The sequence below is a fragment of the Centroberyx affinis genome, unplaced genomic scaffold (genome assembly GCF_046629955.1).
Source record: "Centroberyx affinis isolate AG114_WGS23_722 - 3 ecotype Tasmania unplaced genomic scaffold, CSIRO-AGI_Caff_v1 ptg000366l_1, whole genome shotgun sequence".
Classification (NCBI taxonomy): domain Eukaryota; kingdom Metazoa; phylum Chordata; class Actinopteri; order Beryciformes; family Berycidae; genus Centroberyx; species Centroberyx affinis.
The window spans coordinates 134641-156484 of NW_027279037.1; the positions used below are offsets into that span (position 1 = coordinate 134641).

A 21844-nucleotide genomic window follows, 5' to 3' on the forward strand; every position below is an offset into this window, starting at 1 on the left:
CAGTTCTTTTAAAGGTACAGAAAATGTTCAGGAACTTCAAAAGAAAACATAGATAGCTAGTATAAGAGACAATAGTATTTCAACATACTCTTCACAACATGAGCCCGGAAGGAAAAGCATAACTACAGAGTCCAATATGGCAACAAAATCATGTCATCAAAGCCAGGTGGACATGTTAGAAATCAGCAATTACAGTCGTACGCCCACAAACTTTTCAGTATGCAGCTGCTCACAACTTAAAAATCCTGAGTGAGTGTAGCAGGGCAAATCCTGATTGGTTTGCAGGTTTTCTTTTACATCACTCATTACTTTCCATCTGCTCTCCAGAGCCAATGATTATTTGATAAGCATAATGGGGACAACTATTTTACACACATTAAGACACATGTTCTGGTGTCTCTGGTATACAAAATAATGAATGGTTGAAAATTCATGTTTTTGTGTTTAACGGAAAAATATAGGTGCAACCAAACCTGCACCTTGAGTCAACTGACCAGGTGATTGTTAATACATTTTTGTTGAAATAATTTGAAACTACAACAGAGATGCCTATTTTTACTCAAGACTTTAAGTGTATTGCTTATCTACTGATGTTGAAATTAATCTTGTGCAATACACTGAGTCAGAGAAACACAAAAAAAGTGTTTCAGCCAGTCCCGGCTTTGAGCCTAGTTGACTTCTGTCTCTTTTCTCTGAGTTATTGCTAAACATTCTGGGGTATTCTCATACTCACAACATCATAGGTCCACAACTGTTGTTGTGACAACACTCTCTCAAGTTTCTGTGTCCTGTCCAACAATGAAAAATGTGATCCAACATGGGAAAGCAGGCACACTGGGGGAGATACTTTTTGTTTTTCATACATTATTGTCCTTCGCATTCAGAGCTTTAAAATGGCATATTAGGTTACATAATGTGTCAATGAATTAATTTGTTTGAATTATTAATGATTGAATAACGTACCAAACCTCCTGCGATGCAAAATGGGTCTTGTTTAAAGTTAAATGACCCTGGGTTCATAGTGTTTGTGCAACCGGTGAAATTCTGCGTTGTGTGGACAGTGAACGACCTAAACCCAGGATATCTTTGGAGCCGACGTCCGTTTATTCTCTGACATGAAATAAAACAAAACAAATCCTCCAAGTCAATATGGCACTCCAGCTCCTCTCCCATAGGAGAACACAGCAAAATGCGAGAGGTGAAGGGGGACAGGAAGTTTATGGGGGCTAGGAGAAGGAGGGGTGCAGGAGGTGGGACTCTTACTGTACATATTATAGCCTATATGACAGCAGAAGTTTCAGTGGAGGTAAAAGAAAAGTGTCAGGTATACAAAATAAAATGACAGGTTTAGCGTAATTATACATGTAAAAACAACATTTGGTCACAAATATTATGATACAAATATGATTTTACACATTCCAGCTTCAGATTTATAACATCTGATATAAGTGCAGACTGAAAGCATCATTTACAGGCTAGACATGGGAGATTATAAATGGGAGCTACTGTATATTCAGCTATAGAGGAAAGCTGTTTTGAACACAGCTTGGAAATGATCAAAAGCCTCTAATATCGAAGTAGACAACTCTGCCTTATATGGGACTACACAGCAATAGAGGACGATAACAAAGATACAATACTGACCCCTGTGGGAATATTGTGTGTGCGCGCGTGTGTGTGCGTGCGTGTGTCTGCGCGTCTGCTTGCGCTCAAACTCAGGAAGGTGATTGGCTCGCTCCGCTCTCGTTCCTCCAATCGCAAAGCCGCTCTGGCTCCACCCGCCACATCACTAGCATGGCGGAACACGTACCAGGAATTCCGCCTATGCGCTGCTAACATGTCGTTGATGGGGTAACGCCGGTGATGACCATCCTCTGGCAATACAGATCTGTTGCCCGGCGACGAGGGGCGATCTCTGAAGGCAACTGACCAGCTGTGAGCAACTTGGCGCTCGTGCAGCCTATCAACAGACGCACAGCTGTTTGTACGAGCGGCTTGTACAAGACTTGACAGTCAGGATAAAGCCAAGTGTTTGCCCTGATGCTCTGAGTTGGACCGCTGCCCTGCCTCGACGTTAACACCTCGCTGGGATTACCTAGAGTAGCCGACTCTTGCTAAAGAGTTTCAGAAATAAGATTATGGATTTGTTCGGGGTGCTGAATTTGGATGAGCTGTCCCACGGACTGGCAAACTTGTCCATGTTTCCATACTTTGACATGGCACACTATGTTGTGTCAGTAATGGCTCTGAGGGAGCAGCCAGGTAAGTGGCTGACACGAAGTTAAAGCGCTTGCTGTTACTTTACCTGCACAGCCGCCACAGCTTACACAGAGTTAAACAGCTAAACCAGTTTGTTCTTCGCTTTGTTTGACAGCTGACAATTTCAGACTCAGTTTTCAAAGTTGTCAGAAACTTTGAAACTTCTATTCTATTCTATTCTATTCTATTCTATTCTATTCATATAACCTAGACTTCAGTTCTCCTTGCTTCTCTTCAGAATTAGGCTTATCTTCCATTTCCATCAGTTATAGTGAATTGAATGCCATTACATAACATTTAATACTAAACCGGCCTGGCTGTCCCATCGTGGATTTATGTTCAGAAACCTCACAGCGTTAATCTCATACTTAGTGCTGTGTTATGGATTAGCATCACTCTTATTAAGAGCTGTAGGACTTATTATAACCACTGTCAAATCATTGTGGTTATAATTTTTGGTTACAGGTTGTAGAATATAATGACTTTTTGATATATAATATAATTACTTTATAATGAAAAAATAAGCAAAGCCAGATAGAGGGGCAGGGAGTAAGACACACACTGGTGTCCTGTCAATCAACCAATTAATAAATAAATTAGTTGCAATAGCCCCCCTCATATCACCCCACCCCACCCACACCCCAGTAGAGATTGGTGATGTGTGCAAGTATATCTTGGTTTGTCAGGGTGTGGGACGTTACTACCAGACTGTTGAACTCCCTCCCTGATGGCTGAAAGCAGAGGCCTATCAATATTAATTAGACCTCGTGTTTAGCTTTGCCTCAAGGAAGTTTCCCCATGACCCACATTGCTAAGATATAAGCCTACTGCTGATTTGAATCTGTTTCTATCTATAATCCACAAACTGACAATCACAATACAGAGACTAGGATTAAATATTTACTGTGCCAGAAATGATATGAACCAAATGGGATCATTATTATCAAATAAAAGTGGAAGAAATCTTCTGTGAACACGGAGACTATTGCACATTAATACCCTCTGTGTTACACCACATTTCACCAACAGCACACAAACTCAGTCATCATAATAAATAACAATAAAAATCCTAACTTGACACTGTTGTACTCACAGCCACAGCCTATTGTATGAGCTGAGACCAAAGATGGGCGTTGAGCCAAGTATGTTATGTCACTGAGATAGTAGATGGAGTGACAGGTGGACTTTACTGCACCCAGAGCTGACTTTCCACTCACCCACGCACAGGCGCACGCACGCACATACACACACACACACACACACACACAGTCCATTGTAGTCCCGCTGCTGTAGACCAACAATCTATTTTCGAACTTGCCTTGCAAGGCATCTGAGCTCCTGCGACCTTTTAACCCTCTATCCTCTGCTCCCATCTATCTCTCTTTGAGAGACAGAGACAGGGAGAGAGTGAGAATACGGACACCCAAAAATACCATGGGTCAGCAAACACAACGCAAAGCCTCATATCACCTCTGTACGTGTGTGAGAGAGCGTGTGTTTTTTTTTTTTTAGGACTCAGCAGTGTGTGTATGGGGAGTGATCCATGAATGGACCGGATGACCATTCTGATAGGGTTTAAGTCTACATACTGTATGTGATGTAGGAAGACAATAAGTGTGTGTTTGTACTGTTTGTACTTCCCTGTAAACAATGTGTTTGAGGAGGGAGGATTACAAAAGAGAGATGTAAGTTTTAAAATCTCGCTCATGTAAGAAGAAAACAAAATAAAATTGTTTCATAGAAGACACAAAACACTTGGGAGTGCTTGCTAGGTCCAGTTTGGCTTTCCCCTAGAAAGGAAAGGAATGTTATGAAGTTTTTTTCTCCCTCTTTTGCCTTTCTATTTCCTTTCCTTCCATCTCTCCGTCCGTTCTGGGAGTGCTGTCTAAATTTAGGCTATGCTGGATCTGCTCAGGACTTCCACAAAGCACTTACCAACCGTACGTTTTTCTGAAATGGCATTTATTCAAAAGATATTCAAAAGGACCCTAATCATCATTCAAATGCCTCACTTATGAAAATATAGAGCAATAGGACATTTTGTTACGCATAAAACACTGAACTAACTAGAACTGAACTGAACTAGTTTTTTTCTGCAATAGAGACTGTCATTGAAGGTCTTGTTTGAACTTAAGCAGATGCTTGAGAAAGAGATATGCTTCCCTCTTGCCGTTAAATGTTTATTACACTGTCACTACAGTTTAGGGTTGAGTTATTTTAGGCCCATTTATAAACATTACTATGCACTGTTTGTATAAGAAATGGGAGGACAGGGACAGGGGAAGTGGAGTGGTAGTTTTATGTCAATCAGCGGACCGCTCTTCAGGCCAAAAATAAGCAGAGATAGCCCATCCGTTCCTTTAGTAATGCTCCCTCTAAAGTGGGAAGAGGGGCTGTTTAAGGAGGGGAAAGGAATGGGAAGTGAGGTTGAGAGTAAAAAAAAAAGAGGGCAAAGGAAAGAAAGAATCGGCTTAGCAGAGGGGGTAAGATTGAGTGAGAATGAAAGCGGCAGAAAGAGGAATGGACTTGGGGAAAAAAAGGGGAGGATTAAAAGAGTAGAAATTAAGATCAACAGAATGGAGTTGAGGAGTAGAGATGAAGAGGGAGAGAGAGAGGGGGAATGAGGTTCAAGAGAGAGGAGGGACGCCTTATTTAAAGCCTAGATAACGGTGTGTATGGTAGAGGAGATGTTATCCTTGAGCAGACTTAAGTGACTGTTTTTAACCAGGGCTGCAGGACGTACCGGCACTGCTGCAACACAGGACCTATCTATAGTCTAAAGATCCCTTTCCCTGTGTGTTCATTTATAAAGATCTAGTTTTGTAAGCTTTTCATAGCAAATATACTTACACTGCCACTTACATTATACATAATTAAGATCACTCATAAGTCTCTGAAAGGCAAAACTGAGTCCAGATCAGCACTACTGCAGCCCTGAGCAGGGGAGGGATAATAATAAGAATAACTTTATTTATATAGCACCTTTAAAAACAGACTTTACAAAGTGCTTTGACAGCCAGAAATACTCCAAATTTGAATTTAAAAAGCAATGAAACAATAATAAACAGGGATTTAAGTTCAGATAGGAGGACAGAAGTGGAAAAGAGCAACATTCAAGTAAATAGTGGGATAATCATAAGATGAAAACCAAAATAAACAGTAAAGTTAAAATAAAATAAAAGTAAGATTAAACTACGATAGAATTAAGATAAAAAGATAAAAGACAATAAAAAGACAATGGAAAGACAATAAAAAGATGATAAAAAGCCATGAGTGGATGGGACACTATACAACCCCGCTCTGCTTCCTGTTTGAAAAGAGAAAGAGTGAGTGAGAGAGAGAGAGAGAGAGAGAGAGAGAGAGAGAGAGGCAGGGGGAATGGAAAATACAACAGACCGGACGTAGCAGGACAAGTCAGGGCTGTGCTGTATTTGGTCTCAGTCACTCTCTTCCTCAAATTTGACTTGTAAATGTCTCCCCTTCAAACACAAATGCAGGAGACTTACTATGCTTTCAGGTTCTCGATCTGGCAAAGGTGTGTTTGTAGCCTAAACTCCAGTGTCCCAGCAGGCCCAGCAGTGTATTATGTTTCATTCTGAAATGTGAGCAAGGTAAATATTTCTGTCGGCTGATCTTGACACCTGACTTTACCGCCCCAGGACAATCCAGTGACACATAAGTCGTCACTCAGTCACTGACCCACAAATATCCTATGTAGTAAATACCACCCAGCTGGTACTCCCAGAATGCTAGGAACATACTGGGTTGTAGAAACAAATTAGATGGTTTTAAAGGATTTTTTTTTTCTAATTCAAAAACCTTACATTTGAATTGGAAGGTACCTTGAATCTTGCACGTTAAGTGAATTTTCAAACTTACCAGTGAATGCTTTGGTTGCATATACAACATGTGTTGACTGAACTCATGCTTATCAAGTGATTTGAATACAGAGTGTGCAGGACTCTCCACCTCTAAACTGCGACACCAGTTCCCTCTCGAGAGGCCGCTCTGTGTGCAGGGCTCGTCAGTGAACAGGCCGCGATGCTGACTACAGCTGAAGCGATTTGTTTTGCTCTGGAACTAAAGGTGATGACAGAGCAGCTCTGTTTACTATTTAGGCTAAGTGCTGAACTTGTGAACTACAACTTGTGGGCTATGACTGCTGTAGGACATAAAGCTAAAGGCTATGTACCCGCATGAGTGCTGATTCTTTCATCACTGTATGTATGGCACTTTTTAACACTTTAAACAAACTGTTGAATGCTGAAATGCTGAATGTCATCTGATTGGATTTTTGCTTTCACGTGTAAAAGCATTAGCAACAGTATTGTATTCCCTCCTGTTGCTGTCAGACTTCCCCCTTGGCACTAACTGCTTTTTAACCACACAAGTTTAATTACATCAGACTTTTTTTCACATTCAGTCCTCTGTCTGCTCTGCCAAGTGACATTACAAAGCGACTTTGTTCAAGGGCAAAACTGAGATAAAGCCAAACAACATTTTCAACATCCTTTAAGAGTGATATTTCACACTGCTTTCCTGATGTTGCAGGTGAACATCTCTCTTTAGACAGGAAAGTAATGCTATATCATTCACTCCCATTCCTTCCATTCATCTTTATAGTAGCTAATGTTATGCCTAAGCAAAGCAGCAGTTATGTCTTTGTCCACCTGTTTTGCTATGTTGTTTTCTAAGGGGTGAGATCATATGATGAGACAAGTATTCTAATGCAGGTAAAGAGACAGCTTAGGCCTCTAGTCTGCTGTCACTTCTTTTGTATGATGCCAGTTGGCTTAGAGCTATTGTTTTGGTTATTTAATAATAATGACTTTCTGTTTGAAGCCGCAGAAGGGAGAACTGTGAAAAAGGCTCACATTTAGTGTGTTTGTGTGTGTGTTCTTCTTTCTACAAGCTTATGTAACATGGGCATCCTATACCATAGTTCAAACATATTAGCCTGTATGAAGTGCTATGAACAGTTTATCCAATGTGCATTACTATAGTGTTGTCATTTGTGATATAGTGTTGTAAACTCATATGTTGAGTTCAGTGCTTTCCTGTTCCAGTATCACAACTATTCCAAACTGTTGCTGTTCCAAAATGGCTCTCACTTATAAAGACTAACTCCAAACATTGAGGTGGTAAATACAAAATGGATGAAGCTTCTTTGTAATTTTCATATTCTTTTAGCAGTGAGGGGAAACATAAATGAAGAAGATGAGGGGGGGGCTGAGTAAACACTGGGGTTACTATTCTCCAGTGTAATGAAATTAGAGTCTGCAGAGGAGGCAGATAGATCTATAAATCCTCCTGGTTTACTTGTCTCTCTTCAGAAGTCTATAATCTGTCTTTAATCCTGTTAGATTACCAGTGCGGCCCTGCCTGGCCACACTGACAGTGCAACTAGCTTTGGGTTCACCGTGTTTATGGAGAGCCACCTGGCTAAAGTTGGGTGAATCATCTACTTGTGTACTTTGATAGCATTATTTTTGGTAGAATCAGACTAATCATGCTTCCTTAATGTTATCTTGGATAGTATTAGACTAACTTTGTAGAGGTATGGAGCTACATAAAAGGCTGCAAGGGCAAAATCAACTGTCTCAGTGTCATAATTTTGGAAATAAAACACCGTCTTGCTTTGCCCACCCATAGCACAGAGACACAAACACAGTAACGTGGTAATGCTGCAGAATTCATGCCACTTGCCTATAATTGAATGCTCATGTGACGCAGTCTGCCCATCACTAAAGGTTTTCTAAGAATAAGGGGAGAAGGAATACAGAGTCCCTATTAAACAGTGTGAGATACAGAGGGAGCATTGTGTAACTGATTCTTATCTTCACTGAACTGATAGAAGTGATTTTGTCAATGTTTGTAACTGTTAATTCTGAACCTATACCCTGCACTTTGAGCTGTTCTAGCTGTTCTAGTTCTCTCTGTTGACTCTAGGTGAGGCAAGTTAATATTTAGACGGTGCTAGAGATTGCGAGAATTATGATTCAGACAGGGAATTGCCATCGTGTCTGACTCCACTGTCATCATCTGTTGCTTCTGTCATGTTAAAGTTGAATTGGTTGTTCAATGCTACTGCAGAGATCAGCAAATGGCCTGTTAGTCTGGCCTATGTTTTACCCATATCCACTAAAACAGCCCTTAGTGCTCATTTTAGTGTGATGATTATAGTAGTTTCTTAATGATTATTATGATAATGATGTTGTTTATTGCAACGGCAGTAATGATTACAGGCTTTTCCCTGGCTTCTAGAGACACTCGCACGCTTTTTAAGAGCACACAATATTTAGACGCTGCTGCAACTCATTTCAGTGCCTGTCAGTGCAAAATATAGGGGGTTATACAGGGAATTCACTGCAGTTATCCTGATGAAGAGTCTTCTCCTCTTGTGCAGGAGCGCTGGAGGTGTCCAGGAGGAGCCCCTTTGCCTGCTGGTTCAGCTCCATGCTCTTCTGTTTCGGTGGAGCTGTGCTGTCTGGGATCATGATGGCTGAGCCGCCTGTTGCACCGTTGTCCAACAGCACCAATGTCCTGCTGGCTTCACTCATCTGGTGAGTTAGAGGGGGGGGGGAGAAACAGTGAGAGGGGAAGGAGAGCGCAGAAGTAAGAAAGTGATGGGGTTAGTGGGAAGGCCTTGCCCTCTGCTACTCTGAAGAATAAGGACTCACAAATGTGTTAGTTTTCATGCCTCTATGTACCAATAGAATGAAATAGAAATAAAGAGAGCAATGCTACCACTTTGATTCTCTTGTCCAGTAGGATCAATATGCAACGAGTTAATTTCCCTATAAAGGGTGCGTGAAATAGACAGAGAGGCTGAGAGCTCATTCTTCTCAGCTCAAAATATGAAGCTTTGGTAAACTCTACTGGTGGCAAATATGATTACACTCTTCTCAATAAAATACACAGTGCCCTCTACTGGTAAAATGAGGTATCTGACAGAAACTGGCAGATAGTATAAATGTTTTATCAGAGCCTTTGATAATCCATGGCTTTGTTTACTGTCCACAGAATTTACATAAGAAGCTGAAATCAGGTACTCTATTTGTGTGGAGGCGAATTCTGGTACTTGTGTGCATATTATGTGTGTTATATGTGTGTGTTTGTGTGTGAGTGTGTGTGTGAGTGTGTGCATGCTAGTTATCTGAGCCATATGTTTGCATGTGTCTCTACAGGTACCTGGTGTTCTACTGTCCCCAGGACTTGGTGTACTGCTGCGCGGCCCTGCTGCCGCTCAGGCTGGTGCTGTCGGGGATGAAGGAGGTGACGAGGACGTGGAAGGTGCTCGGAGGGGTCACCCAGGCCCACGGCAAGTACAAGGACAGCCTGCTGGTCATGATAGCCATCGGATGGGCTAAAGGTCAGTGACTGTGAGTGTGTGTGTGTGTATGTGTGTGTGTGTGTGTATACTGTATATAAGTGTACTGTATGTTAATCTGTATTGACCATGCCTCTCTCTTCTGCCTTCACTATAGGTGCTGGAGGCGGTCTGATGAGTAACTTTGAGCAGCTGGTTCGAGGGATCTGGAAACCAGAGACCAATGAGCTCCTCAAAATGTCTTAGTAAGTCCTCTACAGGACAGGATATTGCATCACTGATTTCTGTATCATTAACTTTGTGCCTCCAAAATATTTTTTTTTCACTGCAAAAGTCATATGCCAAACCAAAGTTGGAGACACTCATCAAAGCTGAGGATATTCTAAACTTACTGTTGGAAATCATGTGTGTATAAAAATCCATTTGTTGAACTTTCCCTCGCAATCCCAACAGAAATCAGGTTCTCCTCAGCTTACCTCTGTCTTTCACAAACAAGGCAGCATCAAAATGGGATTTGAGTTATTTCACAGTTACATGAAAGAATACCATGTACATCTCCAGCGATGACAGGTGTCTCCAATATGTTTTTTAAAAATACGTTGGTGACATATTGACGTTCTTTGTGTATGATAATTCAAGCATATTGAAGTGTGGAATCCACATCTGCGGTGTTACAGACATCAAGCGCACTATTTCAGATTTCATTTCATCTTTTTTATCACATATTCAGCAGCCGTCTTTTTCTGTGTGTTTGTTAAGTCCCACCAAGATCACCCTGGTGGGGTCGGTGCTGTTCGCCCTGCAGCACACCCAGTACCTGCCGCTCCAGAAGCAACACCTGATGCTGATCTACACCATCTTCACCGTTGTCAACAAGGTCAGTCAAGAGATATAACTCTGATCACATATTACAGCAATCAGTGGATTTTTACAAACTTAATGTAGCTAGTGTAGCACCTACCTGTCATTGTTTCCTTGACATTTTATGGGTGGGAAAGAAAAACGTGCACAAAATTAAGGTCATGCAAGTATTTTAGGTCCATTATATCACTGAGAATTGGCAAATCTCCAGCCCTGGTTGGAGAAAAAAGTGCTATATCCTGTTCTATTCTGTTCTATTAAAGAAACTTTTTTCAGTTACAGTGTTTCACTATTACTGAGATCTTAACTTAGGTAAAACAAATGTGTTGGTGCTGCAGTTCCCTCTAACCATGGTGTTGCCCCAGCCTTGTCTTCTAAATGACCTTTCTCCCTCTGCTTTTTTGAAGTTTTAGCTATGGTGACTCACATTAGCTCGGTATTACCCGTAGGGCTGGGGGTTTTGCATCATTTTCATCAGCTTGCATCATCCCCTCTTCTCTTCTCTGGGAAACTTGTGCTCTTGACTGAGACACAGATAAATCTACCATGTCTTCTCTCAACTCTCATTCTGTTAGTTCCTCCTAACTCTGATCTGTCAAATTAATGACGAACCATTTCATCACATCCAAGACTCGTGTCTAACCTCCTATTTGTTAGTTTGTGTTGCTGATGTTCTCTGGTCCCCACATACTCACATCCCATAAACAGAAGAACACAGTAATGTGTATCCCACATTGTTAGGGCACACATTTTATAAAATATAGACATGGTGAGGAAGGATGCAGCTGGAAAGAAGAGGAAGGCAGAGACCATATAATTGTCTCCCAGGAAAAAAATAGAATCATAATCTACCAAAAATCAGCAATTAGAAACAGAGGTTTTCTGCAATATTCTGCAGCCATTAAAGACAAGGTAAAATACAAATGTTCATGAAATGTAGACACAACATCTTCAGTTACATTTTTAAGTTATACATTTCTTTAAATGGATCATAAATCTATCTAAAAATAAATAAAATAAAATCAACTATCTTTACATGTAACCAATGTGTTTCTTAATGAATAAAATAATAATAATAATTATAATAATAATCATAATCATGCTGTATATACAGTACTGTGCAAAAGTCTTAGGCACATGTAAAAAACATCCATTAAGCAAAGATGCTTTCAAAAAAAAGGTTTCTCCATCCATATCAAAGAAATGTACTACAAAGAGCAGTCTACTGACACACTAATGCAGAAAACAAATAAACATCAAAGATACATTTTATATAAAAAAGCTAGGGTGACTACAAACACTTTTGCACAGTACTGTATTTATATGTATATATATATATGTGTATATATGTAAAGGTGCAAAGGTGCAAAAACAAATTCAAGTTATCACATTACACAGTGCATAGAATATCATACCTCAGCTGCCTAACCTTCAGTCAAATGTGTTTTAGAGCAACACAAACGACTTTTAAACTTTATGCAACAAGGGTAACAATTTGATGTTTCTGTGGTGTTTAAAAGCGAAAAAAACAAAAAGGAAACCAGACTGGTGTGACACCAGGATAAAAGCTCATCTGTCCTTCAGTGACATCTACAGGCAGCTGCAGAACATGTTGGATGATTTTCTGCATCATACTGTGATTTCCCCCATTTTCAGTCATGCAATCCATTTTCAGTGAAAAATTCCACAACCAAACCAGGGGGGTTGTAATAGAAGTAGATTTCAAGGGTGAATTATGAAATTCACAGAAGAGACTTCTGTCGCTTCCTGCTGAAGCTTTCAGAAATGTTCCCGTATTCCCACAATAAATACGACATCTTTGAGTTACTACTGCTTGTAGTGCAGAAACGCATTCAGCAAGTCTTTGGCATTTTCAAAACTGGCTGCAAAAAGGAGGCATAAACTCACAGAATGTTACCAGGTGCGAACGTTAGCTTGTTAGCTATCACATAATCCTCTGACGTCATAACTATGCAACTTAATCCCCGGCCTGTTAGCATGCTGTGATCCTGAATCAAGTCACTTTTTTATGGTCGTGCAAAAGAAAAAGAAAGATATGTCAAAGACAACTCTGATTATGTTATACGTTTGATTGAAACTCAAAACAAGTGATGACAGACTGAGTTGGAGGTGAAGAAATTTGGGCTTCTAACAGTTTGGCAGTGGTGAGACACACACACACACACACATTCACCTCTAATCCTCACAAACTCATTCCTCCCCTTCCCTCATCCCAGGTTTCCGTCCACACACATTTATCCTTATTTATCCTCTTTTCCCAGTCAAGGATGATGGTGACCGGCTCCTCTGCCTCACCCTTTGCTGCCATCGAGTCGGCCGTCTACAAGACCCTCTTCACCGGCTACTCCCCTTACTCCGCCCTCACCGCCGAGATTAAGAAAGCCTCTATCGATAACGGCACGACCACCGGGACGACCTCTGCCGCCGCAACCAAAGAGTCCAGCGAGAACGGAGCGGCGGGGAAGCGTTCCCCGGCCCGCCGTGGCGAGGAAGACGGCGGATCCCTCAAGGCCAAAGACGAGTCAGAGAAAGCAGAGACAAACAGCTGCAAGAAGACCAACTAGTCAGCCATAGCGCCTTCTCACCTCTAAGCAGGGTTTTGGAGTCATTTCTGATTCAGTTTCGTTATGTCAGGAGGTCACTTAAACTTTACGTTCTATATTCTGTCATTTTAGCCTCTATTATTAGAAAACACTTTTTTTTCCCACCTGCTTCAAAACAATTACAATGAGATGTATGCCTTTTTGCTCCTAAAATACAATTTAATTTAATTTAATTTATTCTTAAAATACAATTTAAATCCAACTGCTGAAATGGAAATTGAATAAGAGCTGACCCCAATCAACCCTATGTCTTATTCTGGGATAATCACCCCTCTCTCCCTTAAAGTACTGTGATATGTATGATCTTAGATGTGAACCAATATCATACTCTACCCAGGCTGATTACAAACTTAAAGTGCAATGTGTAGCTCAATTTTTAATATATATATATTTATAATGAGAGCAAGCTGTTGATCTTTTTTCCAGATATATGATTGCGTCCTATTTAATCTCTGGGTTATGGGAACACAATGCTGTGCACCTGCTGATCTATGAATGTCCTTTGTCTTTTCCTTTCTTTCTGTACATATTCTGTTCCATGTATATGCGATGTTTCCTACTACTGAACTGGTTAGAAACATTTTTTTAAAAAGAGAGATTATATTCTATGATAACTCAGATGTTTTATTCTATTTATACTCAAGGAATGCACTCCTGAATGTACAAACTTTTGAAATGGAATGCGATTTTTTACTGTATTCTGTTTCTTTGGTGAATGCTTTGAAATACCATTGATAAGCATGAGAGTAAACGGGTTCACATGCACTATAAAATATGTTCGTGTGATTCCTCGCCTCTAGCTCCTTCGGACAGATTCTCATAGTTCAGTGGACATGGACTGTAGCCTCACTTCAAGCACAGACAGGCAGATGAAATTGGTAGTTATGGTATAATAGAATTAAACGACAATAGTTTACATTTTAAAATCTCTACATCCTCCAAAGAAACCTCATCAATAATAGAGTGGAGCTTCCAAAAGAAACCTCCTGTTAAAGTTGAAACATTGCATCAGTGTAACATCATCACCTGATTGATACCTCACCCTCTTTAAAAAGCTGTTGGAGAGAGATCCTGAAATCCCCCCCAATTCACATCTATGTAAACTCAGACAGGGAGGAACCCCCCCTGTGAATACAAATTAAGAACAGAGGGGGTTGTTGGAGAGAAGAGAGAAGACGTTCAAAGACGATCAAAAGCGTTACTGGTTGAGATGATGTACCTACCTTTAATACACCTTAGCCCACAGATGTCAGACGTATGCATGTCAATTACGGGGTTGTATCTCAAAGTGTTTGCTGGGAAATGGGTTTGGTTGTGTGTGTGTGTGTGTGTGCGAGCATGATTACTGTCTGACTGACTCTAATGGTGGATTGTGTGACCTGGGAAAGTGAAAGACGCATTAGCAGGGAAGACTTTGTGCAGCCTCGCTCTGTTCTCCACACACTGCCTCCCGTGACATGCGGGCAGATGACATGATGACAGCTCAGAGCCTGAAAGTTCCCAGACAATTCTCTTAATGAGGTCCAGGCCTGTGCGACCCCGGCCAGAATTACCAACTGAAGTGCGCAGCCCCCCCGCCACCAAGCCCCCTCTCCTTTGGCCTTGGCCCCTTGCTCCCTGCCTTCCACCTGCCCCGCCGCTCAACCTCCGTCTTTTCATCCCTCTGGTATTCCCAGCCTTCTGCCTGTTTTTCATGTGTCAGGTGCAGGAAATTCGCACACACACATGTATGCGCACAAGCCAGCGTAAACACACACACACACACACACACACATATGCATAAACAAATATGTATGCACACACACATTTTCATACACAAGCTTTGGACCCCACAGTGACGTCTGTGTAGAGGTCAGGGGATACACCAAGGACATGGCATACTATGCATCAGACCTGTCAGGTTTCCCTCTTTCAAGCACACACACACACACACACACACACACAAACACACACACAGGCAGGCAGGCAGTAGAAAGATTATTGGCAAATGGCAGCTCGGTTAAACACTGGGAAGCTATCAGGCCATGTTTGACACTGACAGCAGCTTGATTCTGTGACCTGTTTTTATTTATTTATTTATTTATTTATTTTTCACTGATAAATCTACTTGTCAACATCACCTCAAATCAATATAAATTATTAGTCATTAGAATGCGGTAATCTATTCCAAATATAAGCCATAAAACTGTTGTATGTCACACATAATGTAAAGCAAGTTAATGTTGAACTGAATTTCAGCAGCCTATGATCTATGTTTAACCATTACAGCAATTATCTTACTACTGAGGAAAATAACTTTAATTACATTCCATTAGTCCAAGTGCATTTATCAATAATGTAATACCTATACAATAATGAATGCATGATGCTATATAAAGTATGGCTTTATTATATGGTTCCACTGGTTAACTTGGTTAAAGACACAGAATTGGGAAAATGTCTCCTCCCATTTGGATTTTTACTTGAATCTCCAATTTCTCCATTTTCCACTGAATTTTATGAATACTGAAGTAATAATGATGTAATTTATGAGTACAAGGAGTACTTTTAACCCTAAGTCCCTCCTTAAACACACACACAAACACATACATACATACATACATACATACATACATACATACATACATACATACGTACATACACTGTTATTAAAAGTCTGCTTGTTCTGGTATAGGTTATCATAGATTTCCCTTGAAACATTGTGGCAGGATCTTGACCTCCACTGCTGCCTGGAGGAAAGCTGCCCTCTTGCTGCGTGGTGCAGCGGCAGCAGATTTCCACTTGGTGGCGTGAGGAGGCGTCAACACTGATGGCTAAATGCCTGGGAACTGACAGGCTGGCCAGCAGCTGCAGACAAGAAGGGACGAGGACAGGAGGGGACCCCTCTCTGGAGAACCAATGGTAGCTGCCTGCACACGTGTGTGTGTGTGTGTGTGTGTGTGTGTGTGTGTGTGTGTGTCTGCTTCGTGTGTGTGGGGTGCATGTGTATGTGACACGTAGAGTGGCAACAAAGGCTGAGTCCATCAAAAAGGCACAAAGAGCTCTGGGGTGCACACACACACACACACACACGCCAAATCCCTCCAACCACCAGTGAGACCCAGGCGCTTTGTTTTCCTCTCTCTCTCTCCAGAGAAACCAACATGAGCTGCTCACACATTCACACCTTCATTGCGCTGCATATGCATCTTTATTCAAATCTTCAGACAAGGGTCATCCAAATTCAGACAAATAGCTGTTCTTTGACAGTTCTGATCTGGGTAATGAGACTGAAACAAATCCAAAAGATATTTTTTTTGCTTAATTCCATTCAGTTGTGCATCTCATTTGACGTTTCAGACCCCACTTCATTCCATGAATGTGTGAAACTGGAGCTGTAATCTTCTAGCTTGTGGCTGTGCACCTGCTCCAACTCAGTGGTGACTCTAGCATGATGTCACAGGCTGTGCTCCGTTGTTTGGCCTAGCACTACACACTGACGTGATTCTCTAGTGGGACAGTATGCACTCTTTCTGCTCTGTGCTCTACCACCCAGCAGAGGACATCAACATGTCCGCCGTGCCAAAGAAAAAAACAAAAAAACATTGACTGATTATAAAGTCTTCACAGCTGCATCATAACTCAGAATTTCTCAAATTCTCAAAGCAAATTTTCTCTCTTTTTCACTGACAGCGTTTAACTTTTTCTAAAACTTTTTTATAGCATCAAAGTCTGTGTTTTTTTAATCCTACGTTTTGTCAACGAATATGAGGGTGATGCAACCGCTCCACTTCATTATCTCTTGAAATGAGATGAAAGTAAGAAGAGAACTACTCAGGACCACACAGAAAAAAGATTCAGAGAGAGAGAGCTAGAGAGAGAGAGAGAGAGAGAGAGAGAGAGAGAGAGAGAGAGAGAATAAAAAATGGGTAGGGAGCATTTGTGAGTAGGGAGTCACATCAGGGCATCATGACAGTGTGCTGGTGTTGAGCATGCCCTCTCGCTCTCTCTCTCCTACTCTCTCTCTCTCTCTCTCTCTCTCTCTCACACACACACACACACACATACAAATACAACAGTCTCTTCAGAGAACTCTAACTGAATGCCAAAGCAAACGGCCTATGTCTACCACCATTCAAGATCTGACTTGTAAAGAACAGCTGCAAGGAGAATGCCAAAAAATGGAGCTACTGTAATCTGACTAGCAAGCTGTGTGTGTGTGTGTGTGTGTGTGATAGAGAGAGAAAGAGATAGGCTTTTCCTCCCAACAAACACATAAATATGAGCCATTCTTACATATATACAGTGAATATCAAAAGTCACCCTTTTTCTATTTTTTATTGCCTTGAGGCCTGAAATGGAAAATGACCCAATAATTCAGATTTTTGCTTTCATTTGGATATTGTAACCTGTAAAATCAAGATAAAAACAAAAGTATACTCACAATTTATTAAAGATTATTAAAAATAGAAAACTAAAACACTTTTGTTATGTAAGTATGCAGACCCCTTCAATTAATAATCTACATAGAAGTCTGATTAGAGTAGTCTCTACCAACTTCTGGATTTAGGAGCATTAATCAATAAACAGAATATGATGTTACAATCCCGTGTGCCATAATCCAAGGTGAGCATTCATATAGAGGCCCAACTCAGAGTTTAACAGAATGATACACTACCATGCAAATGAGTACCACAGAAAACATCAGGCTACACAGTCATAAATCTACAGCACCATAAGACAGGCAGCAACATTCACCAGCTACGTACTAGCTTTCAGGATGAGTGATTGTAGTCAAGTCATTGTGGTTATCAACTGGGCACCTTCCTTCTCCGATGTTTTGTTGAATTAGCTGCTATCACCTGCACCTTGTTACCAACAGCACTACTTTACAATACACACAATACCAGTATATAATACCAATATTCTTTTCTATTCCAGAACATGCACTTCCACATTACAAAATTACAAACTACATCTGCACCACAAAGTTAGACACTATAAAAGTCACACACTACATCTACACTCTACAAAGTTACACACTATAAAAGTTACACACTACATCTACACTCTACACTTGCCCAAGCAGAGAGCAGACACCCAGCCAACTCAGCAGTCCACATATCCAACATTGTATCTGCTTGAGCTAAGATAAGTCTGACTGTCCCTGCTGGCTTGACTGGCAGCTTCATCTGAATGCCATGGCCCTCAGCTGTCCAGCCACCCTCATTGTTTATGTAAGTCACACAATTAGCCCACACAGTGGCCCTGTTTATGTGGGCTCTAAGTGTTAGGCTACTACCAAACTAATTTGCAAACAAATTCAAACACGCCAGTGTTCAAGCTACCAAGCTAATGCTAACACAAGGCTAACCCAGTTAGGCTGTCAGTTAGCATGCTTCCTCCTCATCCACAACCACTCACTAGCTCCCTGCTTCTGACTCTTAACTGCCTGCTTTATGCTCCTTCCACAGATGTCTAATTCACCTGAGAGAATTTTCTCCCATTGTTTGCAGAAGAGTTCAAGCTCAGTCAAATTTCCAAGGGACCGCCTACACACACTCTTCTTTAGGACAGGCCACAGGTGGTGTACAGGGTTCAGGTCCAGGCTCTGACTGATGAAATTTCTCTTTAACTCTTTAATTTGTTTAGTTTGAGCAATAAAAGCTAGAACATTTTAAAGGGTGTGTAGACTTTTGATATCAATTGTGAACATGCATAAATATGTTGGCTTGTCATTACCTGTTCATTAAATGTTGTTTGACATCATTAGGCTACCTATAGACATTCTGCTGCCTGCACATTATACTCAGATGGACTGGAAGGATGAAATAACCTCAAACTAGAAGGATGCCATCTTAATGCACCTGATCCATTTATACACACTACTGCCAGCTGTATCAATGGAAAGAAAGCAAAGGGTTTTATACTTACCACAAAGAAAAAAACAACAATACAAGAATATCAGGTACCTACTAAGGAGCAGGGCCACACTTTGTCTTAGGAACAAGTGTGTAGTGGGATATTGGATCATTCTTCAAGAAGGAAAGCCTCCATATATTTGAGGGATGAAGGACATAGAAATCTACATTGCTCACTGCCATCCATAAATTGCCATAAAGGTTCATTGATGTTTAGGTGCAGTGATTGGGAGGCTATGGAAGGTGCTGAACTTAATCTGAGTTTGTGAAAACAGTTTAGCAGTGTGTATGGGGGCGTTGTCATCGTGGAATTTGGGAACATCATGGGGTAACAGCGTTTGCACCTATGGTTTGCACCATAGGGTGCACCTGGTCCTGTAAAATAGCCTCATACTCCTTGGCTGTTATATGACTGTAGAGCAGTCACTGGACCTAAAGACTCCCAGGAGATGCTGCCCACAGCATTACCAGCATGGCCTCCGCTACCATAGACTGTATAGGTGATTTGTCTGGGTCTCAATACAACCCATTTTTACGCTCAATTAACTGCTAACTAGCAACCTCATGTGGTTGTGCAAATAATGACATTTTCTATAGCCATTCAGATTGGTAATCAGTAGTAGACTAAAGCCCTAAAGCCCTCTGAGTTGTTTTTTTTTAAATAGTTTTTGTAAATGAATGAATGACCAAAAACCATTTGCTTCACTGCTCATGAAAGATGGACATTCATTTTCATGCATGCATTTTCACACATTTTAATGTGTCATTTAGTCAGAAGATGACAAGTAGAGCTAGTAACACTGTCAAACATAACATACGCCTAAACAAACTTTGTCTGGATGCAGCAAAGTCCGGTAAACTTACAGACTGCATAAATAAGCTAGAAGGGCCAAGGTTTGTACTATTATTGCTTGTTCGTGAGTCGGATCCGGATCCGCTCCAAAATTGAATGGGTTCTTCCTTGGCCCATGCTACACCGAAAACATAACCTCCTTGGCGGAGGTAATAAAACATGGAATACCTTAAATAAAACATGGCATCTATTTTAAATGTGGCAAACATTTGTTTCAGTTCCAAAATAACATTTATTTTTATTGTAATAACTTTTGGTTTCACAGCATCAAAACAGAAATCATCACAAACTGGCAGGCAACCAATTTCTGTCTATATCATGGTCTACATCTAGGGGAACTAGACCAGTAAAACACTCATATGGGTCACCTGAGACAAGCCTGAACAATGGGCAGGAGATCTAGTAACCATTACAGATTCACCACTATGTTCAAAAGACATTGTGGGTTGAAGCCATCCTTTGGCTTTCTCCAAACGTAGATCCATCCCGATGTAGCAAAAAGGGTGAGAGACGACTCATCAGACCATATTACTTTTTCCCATTACTCAGGAGTCCAGGTTTTGTGCTCTGTATAACAACGTAAGCGTCTTTGTGTGGTGGCCTTGGATACAAGCAAAGTTTGCGGATGGCAGCCTTGCCATAAATCCCAGCCTTGCAAAGCTCACAATGTACATGTTCTGTTGCACAGAGGTGTTAATTCACTTCTATGGTAATTTTTGAGGTCGTAGTTTTGTGGTGTTTAGCTAATATGCTGTGAAGTGTCGGCTGTTGCTGAGCTGCTTTTATAAAATTGATGCTGGTCAGACTTCTTTTCAACTATATATGATTCATCTGTGTAGCTGGTTTTGAATTTATGATTTAGTTACTCCAAAGTTAGTTCTTTTTCATGTGGTGTTTCTGGTATTTTGCCCTGTAAATGTGCTGTTAATATGTTCACATTTTTTGTGTGCAGTTTGATGTGTTCAAGTCCTACTAATAAGTAGCATCTACAGTATGTTGGCATTCAATTTTTAACTTTGACTGAAGCCTCATGTTCTGTCGGTGCTTCTGCTCTCATGTTGTTCCACCTTGGAAATGACGTGAACATGGGGCATATGATCTTCCATTGTTCTCCACTGTATTTCTGCTCACATAAGCATGGCCAGTAGTTGGTACATGGTGTGCTTCTGTCACTCCCCCTCCTCTTCCTTTTCTCCTCCTCTTCTTTTCTTCTTTCACTGAGGAAGCAGATGGCGTTTAGTTTTGGTCCTTTTCATAAAAGACCTACTAGATATTCTTAGCTCAGAGGCTGTATGGGGTAAATGTGACCTTGCTAAGGGAATGGAAATGGAAAGGCTCAAACCTACAGTGGTCTATTTAAATAGACTAAAGATACTAAATATACTAAAAGAATAAATGTACTAAAGAATAAGGGTCTGCCAGTAGATCTGCTCACAGGGAAAGTGTGGTCTGGTGTGGTCGGTTCTCTTCCTATATTCCATTGTCCCCTCCTCAGTTTTCTCCTTCCTTCTTTCACTCCATCTGTCTGCTTCATTCCCCTCTATTCATTATTTCCCATTTACTGTCTCTCTGTCTTTCTCCCTCTTCCCTCTTCTCTCTTCCTGTGCTCTCTCTCCCTCATTCCCACTGTCTCTCTCTCTCTCATCCTGGGGGACCCTCATTTCACCATCATTGCCCCTCCCCTCCTCTCCTCTTGGCCCCTCCTGTATGCAAAGCAGGTGTCAGCCAGGACAAGGAGGACAGCGACTACCTCACAAAGGAGGCGACAGGGTCTCAGGGGCGAATACACACATACACACACACACACGCACTTAACACGTGCAGTCTCCTTCTCTGTCTCTCTCGCTCTCTCTCTCCTTCACACACACACACACACTTCACACATATGTGCTCCCTTTCTCTCACTCACCCCCCTACCCCCCAACCTCACACACACACATGCACACACACACACGCGCACATACACACACACACACACTCCCGTGGGCTGGGCTGGAGCTGGGGACAGGGAGAGCTG

At 41.3% G+C, this 21844-nt stretch overlaps 1 protein-coding gene across 1 annotated transcript; it reads left to right on the forward strand.

Moving 5' to 3' along the window:
* The first annotated feature begins 1842 nt into the window (after nucleotides 1-1842).
* tmem38b (transmembrane protein 38B) lies at nucleotides 1843-13823 on the forward strand. The gene is made up of 6 exons (XM_071515713.1): nucleotides 1843-2262; nucleotides 8666-8822; nucleotides 9447-9631; nucleotides 9747-9834; nucleotides 10349-10466; nucleotides 12733-13823. The coding sequence occupies exons 1-6, from the start codon at nucleotides 2139-2141 to the stop codon at nucleotides 13033-13035; spliced, it is 975 nt and encodes a 324-aa protein (XP_071371814.1). The 5' UTR covers nucleotides 1843-2138; the 3' UTR covers nucleotides 13036-13823.
* Nucleotides 13824-21844: the final 8021 nt, after the last annotated feature.